Below are 20,541 nucleotides of genomic sequence, written 5' to 3' on the forward strand. Positions count from 1 at the left end.
AGATGATCAAATATATCTCAATTTTCAAAAATGGAACAAGGTAGATTCTTCAAACTTTAGGTCCATGAACTTGAATTTGATTCTCAGCAAGCTTCTAGGACACATAAAGGAAATGCTTATGAGAATTTGGAAAGGGAAGTAATTGATCACCAAAAGCTAGCAGGCCTTCATCAAAAACAAGGTTGGCCTTACTTAATTTTTTTGACTTCAATATTAAACAGGTAGAAGAGAGGAATGCCATAGGCATAATACATCTGGATGTTAATTTCTGGCATTTGACAAAGTAGGTCACATTTTGTAGGCAAGATAAGAGTTATGTTGGATGATAATGTCGTTAGGAGGACTCAGAACTGGTCACATGCCTTTGTTTGAGGAGGAAGTCATAAATGGATTGTTTTTGTTGTTCAGTCATTTCAGTTGTGTCCAACTTGGTGACCCCAAAGATACTGGAGTGGCTTATCATTCCTTCTTTGACTCATTTTACAGATGAGGAAACTGAGGCGAACAGAGTGAAGTGACTTGCCCAGGGTCACACAGCTAGTAAATGTCTGAGGCCAGATTTGAACTCAGGAAGAGGAGTCTTCCTCACTCTAGGCCTGAAACTCTCTCTACTGTGTCACCTTATTGTCCAGTAAATGGATATGTCTCCAATAAGATGCCCTGTCCTTAGCTTTGCTCTGTTCAACATTTGTGTTAAATTTTTATCAGTGACTTGACAAATAGTTACAGTTAGGTAGAAAACAATAGATTTTGCTTCAGAAGATTGAACTTCAAACCTGGGCTTTAACATTTGTTATGCAATGAGTTTAGGCAAGTCTGTTCTTCCTTTACTCAATGTGTAAAATGCATTTGTACTGCCCACCTCACAGTGTGGTGAGGAGAGTGATTTTTAAACCTTAAAGGCATATATAAGTTTAAGTTATCAAAGGGTGAAAGAAGAGATGGCATGATTATTGTTGACAAATAGTATAAAGCTGAGAGAGATAGGCAATACGCTGCAACACCAGGGAGAGAATTTGAAAAGATTTCAAGAAAACTAGAAGAATGGAACAAACTTAATAGAACACAACTGATTAGGAACAAATGCAAAGTCTGACACTTTTTTAAAAAAAATCAACTGCCCAGCTAAGAACTGGAAACTGAAGGGATGCCCATCCATTGGGGAATGGCTGAACAAAATGTGGTATATGATTGTAATGGAAGATTATTGTGTTATAAGAAATGACAAGCAGGATGATTTCAGAAAAATACAGGAAAGAATTACATGAACTGATATAAAGTGAAATGAGCAGAACCAGGAGAACGTTGTACCCAGAACAACAGCAATGCTGTATGAAGAACTGCGAATACCTGAGCTGTTCTCAGCACTACAATGATCCAAGACAACCTCAAAGGCCTCACCATCCACCTGCAGAGAAACTGCTGATGTCATCTGAACAGAGACCAAATCATACTATTTTTCACATTCTTTTTTTTTGCTTGAGTTTTCTTGCACAAAATGACTAATATGGAAGTATTTTACATGATTGCACATTTATAACTTATATCAGATTGCTTACAAACTCAGGGAGAGATGAAGGGTGGGAAGGAGGGATAGAATTTGGAACTCAAAACTTAAAAAAAAACAATGAATATTAAAAATTGTTTTTACATGTAGTTGGGGAAAATAAAATATTATTTAAAGCTATTAAAAAAATCAGTTGCCAAAGTATAGAAAGGAGAGGCATCAGTAGATAAGAGTTATTTATATGGAAGAGTTTTGTGGGGGTTTTTAATGCACTGCAAGCTAAACATGAGTCAACAGCTGTATCTGTCAGTGGGGAAAAAAAAGCTAAGGCAGTAAGACTTCATTAATAGACCTGTAGTGTACTAAACAAGGACAGTGACAGTCCTATTGTGGGAGATGGAATTGGAAGGAACATCCATTCTTATGCCTTCATTGAAAAGATGAAGAAACTAAGATCCAGGGAAGAGAAATTAGGTCACACAGGAAGCAAATGGTAGAGCAAAGATGTGGGAGTTAGGCCTCTTGGTTCTAACTATATTAGCCCACAATTGTAGACTGAGGCTTTTCCCCTCTTTAGACGCGGATACAATCACCCTGTACTTCTGTGACTGGACATTAGTAGGTCAAACTTATTCTAGACTGCTGGACCTGGTCTTTCTTTCCCTTACTTTGCTTGAATAAACTAGTTTTCAGGCATATCATTGCACCTTTAAAGATGGATTTCAGTGTTAGCCACACCCTTAGCTTGTGTTCTTTGCATTTTATACAAGTCAACCATCTTTCTCTCCAAGGAGGAAAAGACACAAAACACTGGAATCATTTTTACCAACAGGACCAACTTTTTCTGGGCTAAAAAAGGGCAAACAAATAAAGGAGGGAAATTTTTTTGAGGGGGAGAGGAAAATTCAGTTTTATTGTGGGGGTGGGGAGAGGAATACCAAATCTTGGAGCTTGATAACCCTAGTTTCATGTGGTATGCTCAGGGAGAGGATTCCCTTGAGCCTTGGTGATGGAGAAGCTGGTTTACCATCCCAGCTGTCAGTAGCAATGGGAAGGCTTTTTTGTTTTAAAAAAAACCTTCTTCACTTTTGGTGACTGTTTGATACTGGTCTCTTTTTTTCTCGACCCTTCCTGGGAGAATCTCTTTGCTGACAGCCCCTGTGGATCCCCCAGAGAAGCATATACACCAGCTATGCTCTGGAAGGGCCCTGGGTGGCCACCTTGCCCAGCCCTCTCTACAATATGCCTGAGCAGGGGCCACCCAGTGCCTACACGACTATCTCCAGGGAGGGCTGCTATACCACTCTTGGACAGTACTGTTCCTTGGAGGACATGACAGCTGCTTCTGTTTCAGAGACTTTGCCTTTTTTCTGCCTCTCTGCTTGGCCCTAAGTGGTCAGCATTCCTTTTCTTCTTTCTCCACCCATCCTACCTCCAGACACAGGGCAAGACATCCCTTTTGCCTCTTCAGATGATAATCCTTCTCTGTTTTTATACTGAAGCCCTTCTGGTATTTTTCCAGATAAACTGGAGAATGGAGAGTTCCTCTTCAAACCCCTTTTCCATCTCTTCTATGAGGGAGAACAGTTTGGCCATAATGAAAACACAAACTACCTCTTCTTCTCAGGCAACTGAAAAGTTTGCCCTGTTCTCTCTACTACCGGGTGAGTTTTCTTCTACATACACTTAACTGCTACATCTTCCTGGTGGTTGCTGTCCTTTGTTCTCAGAGGATCAAAATGACATCACTGTGCTAGAGTCAAGTTTCAGTGTGTCTGACTATGACTGATCAGACCAATGCAAACTCTGAATGCTCTATCACAGCTCCGGCACAAATAGTCTGGGTGAACACCTTCCTGGAAGAGATGAATTCACTGAATTGTATAGCACCCATCAATAAAATTAAATCTGCTATATGGAAATATGATGGTGCTGTTGACAGAAATAGAGAATTTAAAAAGAGAAATGGGTTCCATTTTGGCTGTGTTGAGACTGAGATATGTGACCACGTGGCAGCGGTGGGGAATGTCCAGGTGGGGTTCAGGAGTCTGGGCCTAGGTTTGTACATCTGGGAGTTCACCAAAGACTTTACATTTATCTTCACTGAATTTCATCTCCTTAGACTCATTTTACTGCCAGAGTCAGTGAATGTCTTTTGGGATCCTGGCTTTGTTGTCCAGTGATCCCTCCCCACTTTGTACCATGTACAAAATGGATAAGCAGCCAAGCAGGCCTTAATCTAAGCCTAAATGTCACAGGGCTATCAGTGCTTGTGTTCCTCCACTAAATACTTTACTTCCCAAGGACTCCTTTATCCCTTCTCCTAGTACCTGCCTTACCACAATGAAGTAATGAGTGAAGCGAAACAAACCAAAACACAGGTCGCTTCTGACATCATCCATTTCATCCTGCACCTACAGCCTCCGTCTCTCTTGAAGATGGTAGAGTAGACCCATTGTATGCTCACGAGAATACACAAGTGTTGATTAAGTAATGTGTGCCAGGCACTGCCAGGGAAGAGTGGGGGAAAAGTGAGAATAAAACAGCCCCTTCTTTCAAGAACCTTTCCTTGTATCAGAGGAAGTAATTTCTATATAGAAATAGATACAAAGTGACTGGAAAGAAATATTAGTAAATGAGGATCACGAAGGGTCTTGTTGAAGAGATGATACTTAAGGTGAGCTTTGTAGGAAGGTGAAGATGCAGTGCATTACAGGCAGAAGGTCAGTTTGTACAGCCAGGCACGTGGAAAAGAGACGGAATGTCACATGGAAGGGGAGTAATGTATGATCTACCTAGAAAGATAAGCTGGAGTCAGACTGCAAAAGCCTTTTATGTTGTTTTTTGACCTTTATATCAAATACAGGAGTCTGCATTTTGTCCTAAAGGCAATGAGCAGCCACTGAAGTTCACTGAGCTGGAGATTAATCTGATCAGATCCAGGCATTAGGACAATCACTTTGGTAGCTACAGGAAGGTGGACTGAAGTGGGAGAGGCAAGAGTCAGGGTGCCATAGGAAAGAGATACTGAGGGCCTCAATGGCAGCAGGAACTGCTGGAGTATACACTGGGCACTGATGAGTGAGATGCCAAGAAAATAAAATAGAAAAGACTTGGCAACTGAATAGGTAAAGGTGAATGAAGGTGAATGAAGATGCCTCCAAGTTTACAAACCAGGGTGACTGAAAGGGAGGTGTAAACAAAAATAGGGAATTTACGAAGAGAAGTGGTCTGGGGGAGAAAGGTGGTTTGAAGATGAGGTCTCTATGGGACATTCAATTGGAAATATCCAGTTCAGCAGCTGGAGATGTGGGACTAGCAGGTACTGAGGAGAAGGGTAGGGCTGTATATAGATCTGAGAATATTCTACAAAGAGAATATAAACAGAGTTGAATAAAGTTGATGAATTTATTGAGAGAGAAGGTGTAGTTAGAAAAGGGGGTCCAGGCCAGAGCCCTGGGATGACCTATTGTTAGAAGATGGGACATAGATGAGAGCTGAGCAAGAGACTGAGGAGAACCAAGAGAGAGCAGTGTCATGAAAGCTCTGGGAGAAGAGGGCATCTAGGAGACAATGGCCACCAGTGTCAAGAGCTGCAGAGACATCAAGGATGAGGGATGGCAGAAGATCAAACCATTTGGCCACAAAGAGATCACCAATGACTTTGGAGGGAGCAGTTTCAGTGAAGTGAAGAGCTCAGAATGTCACTGACTTGGTGCCACAGAGTTGCCATCACCCAGATCTTTCCTTGTTGTGCCTACCTTTCACCTTGGGCAGAACGTTAAAGCCTTCAAAGACACATATGACACCCAGGACAAGCTGGTCAAATACACAAGGCTGTAAGTTGTACTATAGACCTCCTTTCCCAAATCCTCAGCTTGAGCAATGGCAGTAGGTCATTCAAAGGTGCTGGCCCTCTCCTTTTACCTGATGCCCTGGGAAGAGAGGAGCTGGAACTCTCACTTTTGAGTTAATGGCAGCAGCTGTTGCCTTCCTGGACCTACTGCTTGATCACCTTGAACTGCTGACTTTGTCAATACTACAAATCCTTATTTAAGGCCATCAAGGACTTGGTACAAATGGAATATTAGTTTTTAACTTCTAAATTGCTCCTATGAAACATGAAAATCTAAAGTCTAATGGGTGAAAAATGATTTTTAGAGGGCATAAGAGCTTTTCCTGAAGAGAGTGTTTTCTCTGGAGAAACACCTGCATAAGAGGGCTTAATGTAACATTTCAGGCATGTATGTTTCCTGCTTTTAGGTGTGAAGGATTTGCTTAAATGACTCTTCCTTTCCAACATTCTTTAGGGGCCTGTCATGTTTCTGACACTCAGAACAACTCACGAACCACTTGAAGGGAATTTAGAACAAGTGGAAGATTTTAATTTGTATATGAAAAACATTCAGGCAGCTACTTTCAGAGCCACCGCTCAGGAAGAAAATACAATGGCAAGCTGCATTAGCCCTACAGCCAGTCGGCTGATATTGCATAACGAGAAAAATAAACAGCCTTTGTTAGGCTCTCCTGTAAGTGAAAACAAGACCTGGACAAGTCGGCCCAGCTGGGAAACAGCAAATAAGTTTACAGTAATAAAATATGACAGACAAAGTTGAAGAAGAATGCAGGGCTGTGATGGCTCTAGGTGCCACACCCAGCTGAAGCTTGTCAGAAAGTGTTACTGTAATCCATGGAGAAGGCCCCACCTCAGGCAAGAGAGACAGTGCTGCTCAGCTGGAGCAGGTGGGCCCAGCCTCCTGCCAATGGGTAATTAGGCGTCTCCTCTCAAGAGCATCTGGTGACAAATCCAGCCTCTATTCTTGGGTGTCAGGCACCGATGAAAGAGTCAGTCAGTGTGCTGTGGCCATGACTCCTTCTCCTGGCACATGCTCCCCACTGATGATAATCGCACTCAAGAGGGGCATCCACACACATAATCCTGGTCTGTTCATTCTGATGTTAACTAATGTGTGTTAGTGTTACTGTTCGGTTTTACCTCCCTTCTAGAAGGTAAACTCCAAGAAGGCAACATAGATCTCTGGACACAGGAAGTACTACACGTTTCTTTAATGACAATAATCTTTCTGTGAGGCTGTAATTCTTACAACAGCAAATTTCACTCCTTACCATTCAAATAACCCCTCCTGCAGGAAGTCTCCCTTGCTTGGTCCAGTTAGTAACAAACCTCCTCCTTTCACTGCACAAAGCAGTTTGTTGTTGTTTGTCCTTCGTTCTTGAAGAGGACCGTGACATCAAGAGGATGACATGACTTGCAGCTGACTTCAATTTGAGTGAGGCAGGGCTGTGCAAGGTCACCAACCGCACTTTCTCCTCCTGAGCCCTCTGGGTCCAGTGGCCTGATACTCAGTTTGGGATGATTGTCATGTGCTCGTGACTATTTCCAACACCTCCACTAGGGAACTCTGTGAGAACAGAGCCCACAGCAAATCTAATATTGCTGGCCCTCTCTTCTCTGGCACACTAGCACTAAAGGAAAGTTAGTGGAAGTGAATGACTCTTCTGAGTGAGCTAGCATGGTGTGGTGGAAAAAGTCCTGGACCAGGAGTCAGGAGACCCACCTCTCTATCCTGGCACTCTGGGTGACCTGGTTCAAGCTGCTTCTCCAGGACTCAGTTAACACAAATGTTAAAAAGAAGAGGGTAGGAGAAAGCTGGACCAAGTGATTCCTCCTTGCAGCTTCTCTGGTTTGGAAAAGGATACTTTAAGAAGGGGTGTGTGCACTGGGTAGGGAGGGCTACAGTATGACTGGGCATGGGCAGTAAGCTGGGATACAAAATACTCCAGATTCCAGGTTGTCTTCACACCTATATTCCCAACCTTATTTCCACAACAGGCTGAAGAACTGAAAATGATGACTTTCCTCTCCAGGAGGTTAGGAGCCTTTGGCTGGGTTAGCCCAGGGGTACCTTCCCTGCTCTGAAGCCTCCTATGCCAAGTCTGCTCCATTCAGCTGGGCCTTAATCACAACCTGCCCCACAGTGTTTTTGGTCTGTGGATGTGGTCATCTGCCCTCTATTATGTAGATCTCAGTACCACCACACCTGAGAAGATGATTTTCAGCAGCAGCTGTGTCCAGAAGAAAGTATCCTCCCTTGGTGGCCAAGGCTCTGGCAGTGAGTGACCTTTGCCAAACACAGCTGGGATGGTCTTTAGGGCACAGGGCCAGACATACCTCCCTCCTAAAAAGCTCCTTAGCACGATGGGACTAGACAGAATGTAGACTCTGCTGGCAAAGACTTCAAGACCCAGGGCCATGTCTATACCAAGAGAAGGCATCTGAAGAGGCCCTAAAAGTAGAGGAGCTCATCCAATGTACACATGAGCATATTTCTTCTCTCCAAAGCAGGAAAGTCTTTGGGGGCAGGAGTCAAGTGGAACTGAACTAGGAGGCTAGTGCAGTGCCTGGCACATTGTAGGCATTTACTAAGTGACTTGCTACTATTTCTGGTGGAATGACTATGGTGATACTGGATGTGTCCAAATGAAGGCCTCTTTATCACCACTTGTCAGGAAAGTTGTAGAGAAAAACTATTCTAGGTAGGATTTGACCTGACTTGGGCTGGACTAGCAGGCCTCTGAGTTTCCTGCCAGCTTAAAGCTGATGGGGCTGTCATAATGGGCAGTCACTGCCCCATCACTGAAGTAATCAGCTAGAGATACTGCAAAGAAGAGGTCTGGGCACTGGGGAGACCTACGTAACTGGGGGACAGGAAGTCAGGTGTAAGATAAAGAATCTTGTATTTGGGGCCAGAGGACCTGGGTTCATATCTGGCCTCCCCTGTGTGACCTTAAGCACAGCATTTAACCTCTATGGGCCTCAGTTATTCCACCTACAAATGAAGAAATTGGAGACAATCAGTCAACGTACTGGGCGCTCTGCTAAGAACTCAATGATTTTGAAGGTTTCTTTTAGCTCTAAATTCTATGAAATTATGACCCTGGAGATTCTGGGCACTGAGGAAAGAGAAAGCTGAATTCTCAAGAGGATAATTTCACTTTCTGGGAGTGGCTGCCTGTGCTGTAAGGTCTCCGTGGAGTGCAGAACTATCCAACAGCTCGACCACAGACAGTTACCCCAACCAATACCATCTCTTAGCTCTTCTGTCCTTAGTATCTTCAGCAGGATTTCAATTGTGAAAAATGTCCCTTTTGTTTTTGCCACATTCATCCCAAGTTCTCCATCTACCCAAAGGGTAAAGTCCTTCTTAAATCATTGTTATCTGCAGGAAGTATGCCTTGTATATTTAAGAAGAGAAAAAGATAAAAAAAGATTCCTTTGAAATGTTGACCTTTTTAAACAAACACATGCATATGGCTGGCTTTGGGAAGAGAAAAGTCCTTTCAGTTTTTCTTTGTGTGGTCTGGGATGACTTATTCTTGTTATTAAGAAAACAGTAACAGAATCCAGGCTCTTAAGTCCTGTTTGCCATTGTAAGAGACCACAAGAACCTGCCTATGGCTACATCAAGACAAAAAACAACGGGGAAAGAAGAAAGAGAAGGGGAAAAAAGATGAGAGATCTGAAAAGGAGACAACAAAGAAGGTTGAGAAACAAGGACACAGAGACTCTGGGGGAGACTCCAAAGGGGAGAGCTTCCTGATGTAGTAGTTAGGAACAGGGCTCTTCCCATGCTGCCAGCATCTCTCTAACTGGTGAGTTTGATGGGTGCGATTCCATTCTGTCTGTGTGCAGGGAGGCAGCCAACCTCAGATGAGACATCCAAGCTCCTGAAGTGCAGTGGACAGCTACTGACAAGTACAGAGGTGACATGGTCTGAAAGGTCACTAGGAGTGCAAACAAGAGCTTGGGGTAGGATTCCAGGAAGAAAATGATGGGGGAGGACCAGGGAAGGTCCCTGAAGGGAGCAGCTGGCTTTTGAGCTTGTTGAGTAACATTTATTGGTCTAAATTCACCAGATGACGAAGTGGGGAAGAATGCTTTGGTCATAAGGGACAGCAAGAGCAAAGCGACAGAGGCAAGTGAGTGGAGACCACGTTTCTGAGCTAATGAGTCCTGCAGATTTCCTATTTACACAAATGATCATAGCTCAGAAGAAGTTCCCACCGTTACAGTCTTGGATGAGTCCTGAGAGGCCACTTGATGCCTGCTGTAGCTGATGACAAAAAGAGCATGCTGCCTTCCCAGGTAAGCCATGCTGCTTTGGGACAGCTGGAGTTATTAGGCGGTTGTCCACCACACTGAGTACTAATCTTACCTTCTGCAGCTTTTGCCCACTGCCCCAAGGTCTTCCCTCTTGGGTAAAGAAGAGCAAGTCCAATCCCTGATTCCCTTGCTGGCTGTTGTTTCCCCCTTGAGCCTTCCCTTCTCCAGACTGAACATTCCCAGTTCCTTTAACCCATCCTTTTGAGGCCCTTCCTCATCCTGGTCAGCCTCCTTGGGGCAGTCACCAATATTCTCCGTAAAATGTAGTACAATACACTAGGGGAGGCTTAATTTGGCAGAGTTCAGTGATTCTCTGTATACATAAGCTCCTGGGGCAGAGACTGCTTCAATTCTCTTTTTCTATCTCTTGAATGTAGCCCAGTGCCTGGCATGCAGTAAGTAGATATTATCGCCCCCCTAGTTTTCAACACAATGCCTGCCTTCATGCCGCCTAAGACTGCATTAGTTTTGGTTTAGCTGCTGAATCACTCCACTGATTCATCCTGAGTTTATTGCAGCCCAGCAAAACCCCTAGATCTCTTGGAAGAGTTGTGTTGCAGTCATTCCGGCCCCGGCCCCCCCCCCAATCTTATACCTCAGAAACTGATCTTCAGAACCCAAGTATAAGACTTTATATTCACCTCTTTAATCTCATCTTAGATTTGATCCAACATTAAGTTTGGAGCAAGACTTTGTCATCCACCACCTTCTTAGGAAAGTTGTCTTGGCCAAAATCCTCAGTGCTGCCAAATGGCTCGACATCAGAAATGGTTACAGTTTTAGCAGAGGCAGTGACAATAATGAAGTAAGAAGCATTACCAAGTGCTTTGCTGCTCTATTATTGAGACTTCCCTTCTGTATATGTTTTCTCCTTCTTAACAGGAGGCGATGACAATAGGAGCTTTCATAGAATGAGAGCTACTGGCAGTATAGGACTGATGCCTTCCTGTTTGAATCCTCAAAGTATAAAAGAGTGCCTTGTATACAGCCAATACTTCATAAATGTTTTTGCAAAGTTCAATGACTGGTTGTGATAGCTATCTAGCCCAGTTTTAAGCCACTTGCTGATCTGATTAACATGTTATCTCATGATATATCCAAGGACCTGTGAGTGTACTGACACAGGGGACTCTGGGATGGGAAGCTCCCTCTTCCAAGGCAGACAGACCCCAGTTCTGCAACAGAGAGGCTTAGTGACCTGAAGCCTTGAGGGGTGAAGCGACTGGGCACCAAATGTCAGAGGTGAAACTCTAGCCCAGGGCTTCTCAGTCACTCATCAAAGTCTTACATCTACAATCACTGATAACAATGTTAATTTAAACTAAATGAAACTAAACACAGATAAGATAAGTGGGGGCACTCCACTGCAGACTTCCTTCTAAGACACAGAAATGTCTTTCAATCAATTTGGAATCTTTTTAGCTGTATTAGTGTCTCACCTACACCCTACAAATCTTCTGTATAAAGGAGCATGACAGATGCTTCAATAAAATCTAGGTGAACTGCAATATTCCGGTGGTCGACCACATTAGTAAAATTGTCCAAAAAAAAAAAAAAAGCCTCACATGGCATGACTTGTTCTTGCTGAAGCCAGACTGGCTCTTTGGGAGCATAATTACTTTGGATACTATTCTTTTAATAATGTTTAAGAATTTTTCAGGAGTCAAAATCAAGCTCACTGGCCAACAATTTATAGACTCCATGTTTTTGCCTTTTTAAAGCTGGGACATGTCCTCCACTGTTGCAGTATCTCTCCCTTTCTCTATGGCTTTTTGTGATGTATTTTTAGAAGTCTGAGTTTTTCATATGACTAATTATGTTGATTATTTTCCTAACGTTGAACCTTCCTTGAATCCCTGGCATAAGTCTCACTTGATCATAAAGAATGATTCCTTGGATGAATCGTTGCAGTTAGTTTGACAGCATTTTATTGAAAATTTTTCAGCTGATGTTCATTAGATGATTATGAATGATACTGGCCTATAGTTTTCTTTCTGTTTCATCTTTATCTGATTCAAGCATTAGGACTATATTTGTTTCATAAGAGGATTCTGGGTGTTCACTTTCTTAACTTTTGAGAATAATTTGTGAAATATGGGTACTAACTATTTTTAAAAAGTCTGATAAGAATTCTCCTATGAATTCACCAGGCCCAGGAGTCATTCCCCCCTCTCCCCTTTCTTCTGCTGCCTCCATGGCTCCTTTACAGCTAGACTGATTTTGTTTTCTGAAATGGGTTATTTAACATCTTTATCTGATGGACAGGTCTTCTGACAGCTTAGATGCTTTATATTTTGGAGGCTGCTCTATTTCTTGTGTTCTCCATGGTCTTTTAAAGATCACTGACAAAGGCTCAAGCAATCACATCTACCAGTTGTCTCAATATCCTGGAATGCAATTCAGTCCATAGCAATGACTCATCAAAGGCGGCTAGGTGCCATGCTAATATTTCCTTACCTATCTGGAGGTTCCCTTTCTACTCTTATTGATCTAAAGATCATTTATTCTCCTTAACAAAGAACACAGAAGCAAAATAGAAGTACCTCTATTATGTCTCCCTTCTGCCCTCCACTAACTTTTTCTTTGAATTTCTTCTACAACCACCCCCAGCAAGTAATCCCTGAGCTTTTGCTTGAGAAGACCTCCAGTCAGGAAACATGGTTTCAATTCGTAGTTCTGATACTTATTAGCTGTGCAAACCTCGACAAGTCCATTAAGTTCTCTGAGTTTCAGTTTCATCTGCAAAATGGGGATAGTACCTTCTTATACATCTCCCAGGGCTGCTACAGGGAAAATGGTCAGTTAGTCAACCAGTATTTACGAAGTTCCCATTGTGTGCTAGGTACCGTGGTAAGCGCTGAGATGTGCAAACCCAAAAGAACCACAGAAATGTGAGCTCTGGTAGTCCTGGTGCTGCTGGTGGTGAGGAGAATTCCCACTGAAGCCAGCCTATTCGACTCAGGCTAAGCCCAGCCTAAATCTACCTCCCTACAACTCCCATCCTTTGCTCTTAGTTCTACCCTCTAGGAACAGACAAAGCAGGGGGCAGAATCATTGGCAAACGGAATGAGCATGTCATCTAGGCCTTTATCCAAACCATTCACACAAAGTGTTAAAACAAGCCAGGGCCCAGTCCAGGCCCTGAGTGAACCACCCTCCTTCCATGGAGATACTGAATGGTTAGCAAACATTCTGGTGAAGAGTCTGGGGAGCCAATATGTTCTGGGTCCCTATGACTATCTTACTCTTCTCCCAGTTTCCCTTCTCTATAGTCTACTAGTCATTTTATTACCAAAGGAAATGAGACGAGTCTGGTAGGACAGTTCCTGAGGAAGTCATGCTCGCTCAGTAAAGACTCTTCCCTTTCTGGATGTTTAACAAACTTGTCTCCAAGGATCCATTCTAGAATGTTACTAGGAACTGAAGTCAACACCACCAGCCTATGGAGTATAGACTCTGTGGTCTTCTCTTTTGCGAACTGGGTCCATGTCCTCCAGTGCTGTGGTACTACTTTCCTGTTTCTGATGACCTTTCAAATATTGGTTATAGTGGCTCAGCAAACACATGAGCCAGTTCTTTCAAGACCAGAGAATTTAGTTCATCTGGACCAAGGAACTTGGATTCATCAAGAGCAGCTAGGTTGAATAATTTTGTCTGTGCAGCTCCTCCTACCTTGCACAACAGTTATTTGTGCACATTTCTTAACTCTCCTGCTGGACCACAAACTCTTCTTCACACTGGTACCTTCCACAGCACTAAGCACAGGTTCCTCCCATATGGTAAATACTGCAGACATCTGTTGAATGAATGAATGATAATATACTGTAGTGGCTTGAAGTTAGGGGACTTGGGTTTGAATATTGTATCTGAGAGTGACATCGTTGTTTGACCACGGATCAATTACTTGACTTCTCAGTCCCAGTTGCATTGTTTGCAAAACTGAGATGATAATATTTGTTCTATTTACTTTATAAGGCTATTAGAGAGAAAATATTTTGTATGACATAATAATCGAATGTTCAAAGGGGTTTATGATATCAGAGATTGGGAGTTCCTTCCAACAGTGCTGCTGACAGTCTATGAGTGCTTGTCCATCCTGTAGAACTCTCTTTATCCTTCCCCAAAAGCTTCCATGTGGAATCCACCAACATGCTGAAGGTCTTCCTTGATTGTTACCAATATCACTAGGGTATCAGTTAGCCCTTGCTTTTGCCACATGACCACACCATCTTCCTTGTCCTACAATTTCCAAATGATATCCTTAACTTCTGTTCTTCTGAGTGCCCCATGGGCAACATGTTGCAGTTTGCTCACATCGCCTTTCCATTGCCCTTTGTGTGAAGCTTATCTTTAGGGAATCAGTGATGTTCCAGGTTGTTACATTATAAGACATCTGTATTGAAAAGATAGACTGACATCCTTATAAGACACTTGAAGTCAGTAACAATGTTTGGCAATCTTCCTGAAAGCAGTCCAGTTCATTCTTCTTTTTTCTCAACTTGGGGCCTTGCTCACTGTCCACCTGTACTGTGTATCCCAGATGGACAGGAGTTGTACAAGCTCTATAGAGTATTCATCTAAATGCGTGCTGAATTCTCTGTCTATTTGGTGTGTTTGGAGAGGCCAAACTCCTCTGGGTGATCATGGCTCTCTTCCAGGAAGCTCTGTGATGTCTTTTGGCTGGATGCAATCAGGGTGATGTCATAGATAAATAGGAGTCACATCTATAGGGAATCCTTCCTCCACCCAGACTCTATGCTGGGACCTCCTTCCATCACAATGGTGACAATATGCTGGATAAGCATATACCTCTCTCTTGTAGGTGAATCCTGATGTTTATGATGAGAGACTGATGAATAGTGTTCAGTGGTACTGCACAGTATACGGTAATCTATAAATGTAAATTATTATCCTAATGATAACAACAACCATAACCCTCGAGAAGAGCTCAAAGTTATGTGAGAGCACAAAGAGGTGAACACTGCTGCTTCTGAGCAGTTACTGAATTATACTGAGGATGCATTCAGCAAGTCTACAATCAACAAGTATTCATTAAGCACTTGCTGTGTGCCAGCTACTGCACTAAAGGCTGTGAGGATGCAAAGAAAGGCCAATCCCTGGCCTCAAGGAGCTCACATCCCAATGCAGGAGAAGATATGTAAATAACTAGACAAGTAGGGAGTAGATGGAAAGTCGTGTGAGAGGGGCGAGACTTACTTCCTGTAGAAGACTGGATTGGGGCTGAGGAAGGAGAACATTACAGGTATGGAGAATAGCAAGGCAACAAGGCAAGACAAGGAGCACTTATTAAGGACTTCTTATGTGCTAGGGACACAAGTATAAGCACAAAGAGAGCTCATATTCCAATGGGGGACGACAAAACACAAAAGGGAGCTTTTAGGAGTGGTGAGGCTGGGATGGACAGAAAGGGTCCAAGCCTAGAAAGTTGGGAGCAGAGCTGGGCAAGCGATGGAGAAGGCAGATGGAGTGTTGTATGACAGCATGGAGGCCAGTGCCACTGGGTCCCCAGAGTACATGAAGGGGGTGAAGCCTGGAAAGGTCAGAAAGGGCCAGTTTATGGAGTTTATAAATGCTACATGGAAGACTTTCTATTGGATCCTGGAGGTAAGGGGGAACCACTGGAAAAGGAGGGTGACATGGTCAGAACCATGCTTCAGAAAGATCCCTTTGGCCTCTGAACAGAAGTTGTATTTGAGTCAGGAGAGATGTGAAGCAAGGATAACAATAAGGAGATTATTGAAATAGTTGAGGCATGAGGAGATGAGGTAATGCCTGTGTGAGTAGAGTTAAGGGGACATATGTGAGACTGTAACAAGGTAAAAACAAAACGAATTGGCAACAGACTGAAATTTTGACGAGGTAAGGGATTAAAGGGAATGATAATGAGTTGAACTTACATCGAATACTCTGATTCAACTATCAAAAGTAATTATTTTATCCACCATCACAATAGTCCATATAATATTCAAATTAAAAAATAGAACAGCAGCTTATTTCAGGACCACTTCGATACGAGCCCACTGAAATAGAAGATAAGGATACAGTGGAAGAAGACAGCCTTCAAGAGCTGAAGCACCCTCACTTCCTGGAGGGGTAGATAGTGATCCAGAGCAGGGAAATCACTTACCCCACATTAGACTCCAGGGTGGCCCCAGAAAGTAACCCTTGACCCCAGTCTAGGAATCTTTCTCCTCAACCCTATCACTTTCCTACCAAGAACCCTGAAGAAGACTTTGGGCAGAGCCCCAGGAGTCAGACCCTTGCATGGATCCTTCTTAGCCAAAGGGACCTGCATTGCTGAGTGCATGGGGCACTGGTCTCGATACAATGCTCTGGATTAAGTTAGTTTTAGAGAGACTGGGCCCCCAAGCAGTCTTCCTTTCCTGATCATAACTGAATCACAAGCTTATTAGGATTTTCTTTTAAAAAATGACCAAGGGAAATTCACAATTGCCAGTGGAAGTCTTTCTTTCTTATCCTATATTCAGCTGCTACTTGAGCTTTAAAGATTTGGAGAATATTCTTGCTTAGCACAGTGTATGGCACATAGTAAGTGCTTAATAAATGTTTACTGACTGAATAATATACACAACAGTTCTCTAGACTTAAGAGCTTCTTTTAGGTCTTTCACTTGTGCTGCACAATGACTTTCCAGAAGACACTTATGAAGCAAACAGAAATCCTAACATCTTGAAGCCAAAATGCAATAAAAAATTCAACTATATTGGGCCTTGGATTTTTCCCATAACCCTCATATTAAAATTTGTGCTCAGCATTAAAGGAATTAGAGTCAATTTCTTTACCAATGAGTTCTGGGGAACACAAATTACGAAGAAAGAGTGAACTGGGAAATCCCCATGCAAATAATGTGCATTCATATTCTCACACAACATAATCAGTAAATCTGGCACTAACGAGATACCCAATGGATATGGCTGAGGAGCGAGCTTTGTGCATTACTGTCAATCAGTGTCTCTAGAACAGGATAAAGGTAATCTGGGGAGGCAACACACCTATTATTACAAATTCCTAACTAAGAACAGTGCTTCATTACTTTAAAATGTCACTATCAGTTGACAGAGTAACAGATAAACATCTTTCTACTATGTGCCTGACTGCCTCTATCACTGCATGATTGAAATACTGACTTGTTTATGATGAACTTAAGTAACTTTACAGACAGGAAGTGCACACTGTCTGCAGTGCAAGCTCTCCTCAGCTTTTGGCGCTGCCCATCTGGAACTCCTTCACTCAGACTTTTGGCTAGGAAGTATAAACGGCTTGTCGGAGTCACATTCCTCCATAGCCCAAATGAAAGTCATGATGCTGGTGCTCACCTCACAGTAGTGCCAGCAGGAAAATGCTTTGCACAGCAGGGCTACAAGTGCCACACAAGTGTGCTGGTGTCATTTTTCCATTTGATGTCCTTAGGCAGCTGGTGGCACAAAAGACTGAGTATTGTATTTGGGGTTAGGAAAGTCTGGGTTTAAATTTGGCCTCAGATACTCTCTTAGCTGTGTGACCCGGGCAAACCAGCCTCAGTTTCTTCATTTATTCCAAGTAGATTATAACAGCACCACCTATTCTCCTCTCTTGCTAGCAGGTTCAAATGAGATCATATTTGTAAAGTACTTAGAACAGGGCCTAGCACATAGCAGATGCTTAATCCATTCTTGTTTCTTTCCTTTCTCTCTCCCCTTCCTTTTTTCCATAAATTGCCATAATCCATATTCAACGGAATTCATTCAGAATCACAAAATCATGGATCAAACACTGCCTACATCCCGAGAGGCCACGCCTTAAAGCCAGGAGGACCACTACCACATCTTGGCTGTGTGACTATGCTCAAGTCACCGAACTTTTCTGGAGTGGAGGATCTAGGATCACTGAGTAGGTGAAGACTTGCATCGGCAGTTTCCTCACCTGGGAGTCCCTCTACCAAAGAAAGGATGGACCTCATTTCCTTCATTGCTTCTTTCCTGCTCAGGGCCCTGTCATCCACTAGACATTTTTCAGGGCTCTAGTGTTAGGCTTATAGATTCTCACAGCTGGAAAGGACCTTCAAGGCCACCATATCCAGCTCTGTTACCTTTGACCTTACCTCATCCTTTATGTCTTCCTGCTGTTGGGCCATGAAGATCTCCACTGCAGCCATCAGCCTCATCATGAGCTCATCCACTGTTGTGTTACCTAGCAACATAAGAAGATTGCAGAACTTCACATTATTAAAGTTATTAAAAAATGGAAAGCAATTCTTGAATTAATCAGGAAGGAATAAATAGTGTGGGGAAAAATTACAGATTAGAATGCTTAATATCTCATTAAAACATTTTAATTTGTCTTTTCATTGAGAAGTTTGACATGTTCAACTAGGAAGTGGTGATGGGCAACATTGACAGCTGAAATTCAAGAACTTATATGTGATGGATAGTGACATTCTGCCCATTAAAGTTCTGTAACAGATGCTTGAGAATTAAGGACCAAAACTTGTTTTCCCTTGTTTCCCTTGTTTGCCATCAGGGCAGTTAGTTACTTACAGAAGCTAATGAACACACTACTATTGTTTTGGACATGCTTTTATTTCTACGACTATTCTGGGCCCACAGGATATCGGGTAGGGGGAAGAGAGAGGGAAGGAGGGTTGTCAGAACCTGAAAGAGAGAGAAGGAATCTTACTCAGGCATCAGCCAATCCAACCTCCTCATTTGACAAGATCACTTCAAGGATCTGCAGTTTTGTTGGTGGGACAACTCTGTTAATACGTGCTGCAATCTATCCCAAACATTGAGCCTTTTGGTGGAGTGGATGAAAGGCTTGGTTTGGAGTCAAGAAGATCTAGATTCAAAGTTTGCCTCTGACACTGACTTGCCGTGTCAACATGGGCAAATCACTCCCCTTTTCTCAGCCTTAGTTTCCTCCTCTGTAAAATGAGGGGACTGGGCTCAACGATCTCTAAGATGCCTCTAGCTAGGACCTATGACCCTGTTGTTCAAAGAGACTGAATGATTTGCAAAGGGAGTGTGAAATATGAGATCAGAACCCTGGCTGTCCTGACTCCAAGTCCAGCACTGTCTCTACCTGGAAAGCCTGTCTGCCCATCTCATTTACAGAGGAGAAAATGGTGCTACAAAGAAGGAAAGTCAGTTTCCAGAGTCAGTGGTGGAGCCCAATTTACCAGGGTCCAAAGCCAGTGAGAGCTCCAGGTCGTAAATTCTGCTCAAGCAGCAACAGCCACCAAAGAAATGACACAAAAATAAACAAAGACCTTTGTGGCTTCTTTCAGTTACGGGCTACGGGAAAAATTCAGTGTCTCAAAGCACCGCTGCATTAATGGCTAAGAAATATGGTGAGATCTTCTGATAAGGACTGATGTTTGTAAGCTCCTTCAATGAAATCACTGGTTTGACATCTGTCCCAAGCCCAGAGAGCCACAAGATCCTATTAGAATTGAGAGTATCTAGCCCAAGAAATCAAGGCCCACCCACAGAAGGCTGGTAACTTGCCCAAAGCTATACATCTAGTAGAGCTGGAATTAGGCCCCAGGAACTCGGATGAATAACAATAATAAAAATTGCTGAAACTAATACAGTTTTACAAAACTGTATTAGGTTTTGAAAAGCATCTTGCAAAGATGCTTTCCAATTCAACATGTCTAAAACAGAACTCATGATCACTCTGCCCAACCTCTCCCCTCTTCCAAATGTGTCTCCACTGTGGAGGCTGTCATCATCCTCCCAGTCACTAAGCCCGTAATCTCGGTGACTTCCCTTACTCCTCATTCTCACTCACCCCACACATCAAATCTGCTGGCAGATCTTGTCATTTCCACCTTCCTATCTCAGCTACATCCCCTTCTCTTCACTCACATTGCCACCAGTCTGGTTCAGACCCTCATCACCTCTTGACTAGACTTAATTTATCTTGCTTCAATTCTCTCTAAGCCAATTCATTCTCTTTCTTTTTTCTAAAGCATACGTCTGACTATGCCATTACCCTACTACTATGTCACCCCCCTACTACCGTGCCTCCCTATTACCTCCAGGAGCAAATACAAGCTGATCTGTTTTTCATATAAAACCTTTCACAACCTGGTCCTTTCCTACCTTTCAAGTCTTACCACTTACAGAACAGGTAGCAGCAGAGAGCTGCGAGTGAAATCTAGATCAACTTTTTAAAAGTCCAATACTTTTCTCCAGACTGCCAACTCACTGAGGGCAGGCACTGGGTCTGTTTTTGCCTTTCTCTGCTCAGCACACAGCACAAGCCAAGTCCTGACAGATCCTCTTGGCAGCTGATACCATTGGTGGTCACTCTCTCCTCTCTGGGTTTTTGGGTCATTGTGCACCTGAGTTGTCATCATCCTAACCTACCTGGCTGTTCTGCTCAAGTCTCTTTTGCTGGTTTATAATACATATTAAGCCCCATAGGGTTTTATCTTCTCTCTAAAAATACAAGTTAATTTAGGGAGAAAGGGAATTAGCATCTTGGGGCACCAAGAATGACTTCAGGTAGAAAGTGGTGCTTGAGTTGAGTCTTGAAGCAAGACCTCAGTGGCCATGACCAGTCACAATAGAGATGTTCTACCCTCGACATTTAACAACTATATTAGCTGTATTTGCACCAGGGACTGCTGCTGGCCTTTCTGAAGACTCCTTACACAAAACTCTGGCTTGGAGCTGAAAAGGACCTTTATGATCATCTAGCTCAAGTTCATTTTACAGAGGGGGAAAATGAGGTCCAGTGACTTGTCCAGGGACACACAAGTGGCAGCAGAGTCAAGAATTAAACCCAGATTTTCTGATTTTAAACCCTGTACTTTGTCCAGTGT

The 20,541-nt window shown here is 43.0% G+C and overlaps 1 protein-coding gene across 6 annotated transcripts in view; it reads right to left on the reverse strand.

Moving 5' to 3' along the window:
- Window positions 1-20,541, reverse strand: part of FAF1 (Fas associated factor 1) — a 466,037-nt gene that overhangs the window by 60,605 nt on the left and 384,891 nt on the right. For all 6 annotated transcript variants that reach the window (XM_072649394.1, XM_072649398.1, XM_072649395.1 and 3 more), the window contains one exon: window positions 17,815-17,903. In XM_072649394.1, coding sequence (XP_072505495.1) covers window positions 17,815-17,903 — 89 coding nt within the window. The remainder of the gene's footprint in view (window positions 1-17,814; window positions 17,904-20,541) is intronic.

The sequence above is a fragment of the Notamacropus eugenii genome, chromosome 2 (assembly GCF_028372415.1).
Source record: "Notamacropus eugenii isolate mMacEug1 chromosome 2, mMacEug1.pri_v2, whole genome shotgun sequence".
Taxonomy (NCBI): domain Eukaryota; kingdom Metazoa; phylum Chordata; class Mammalia; order Diprotodontia; family Macropodidae; genus Notamacropus; species Notamacropus eugenii.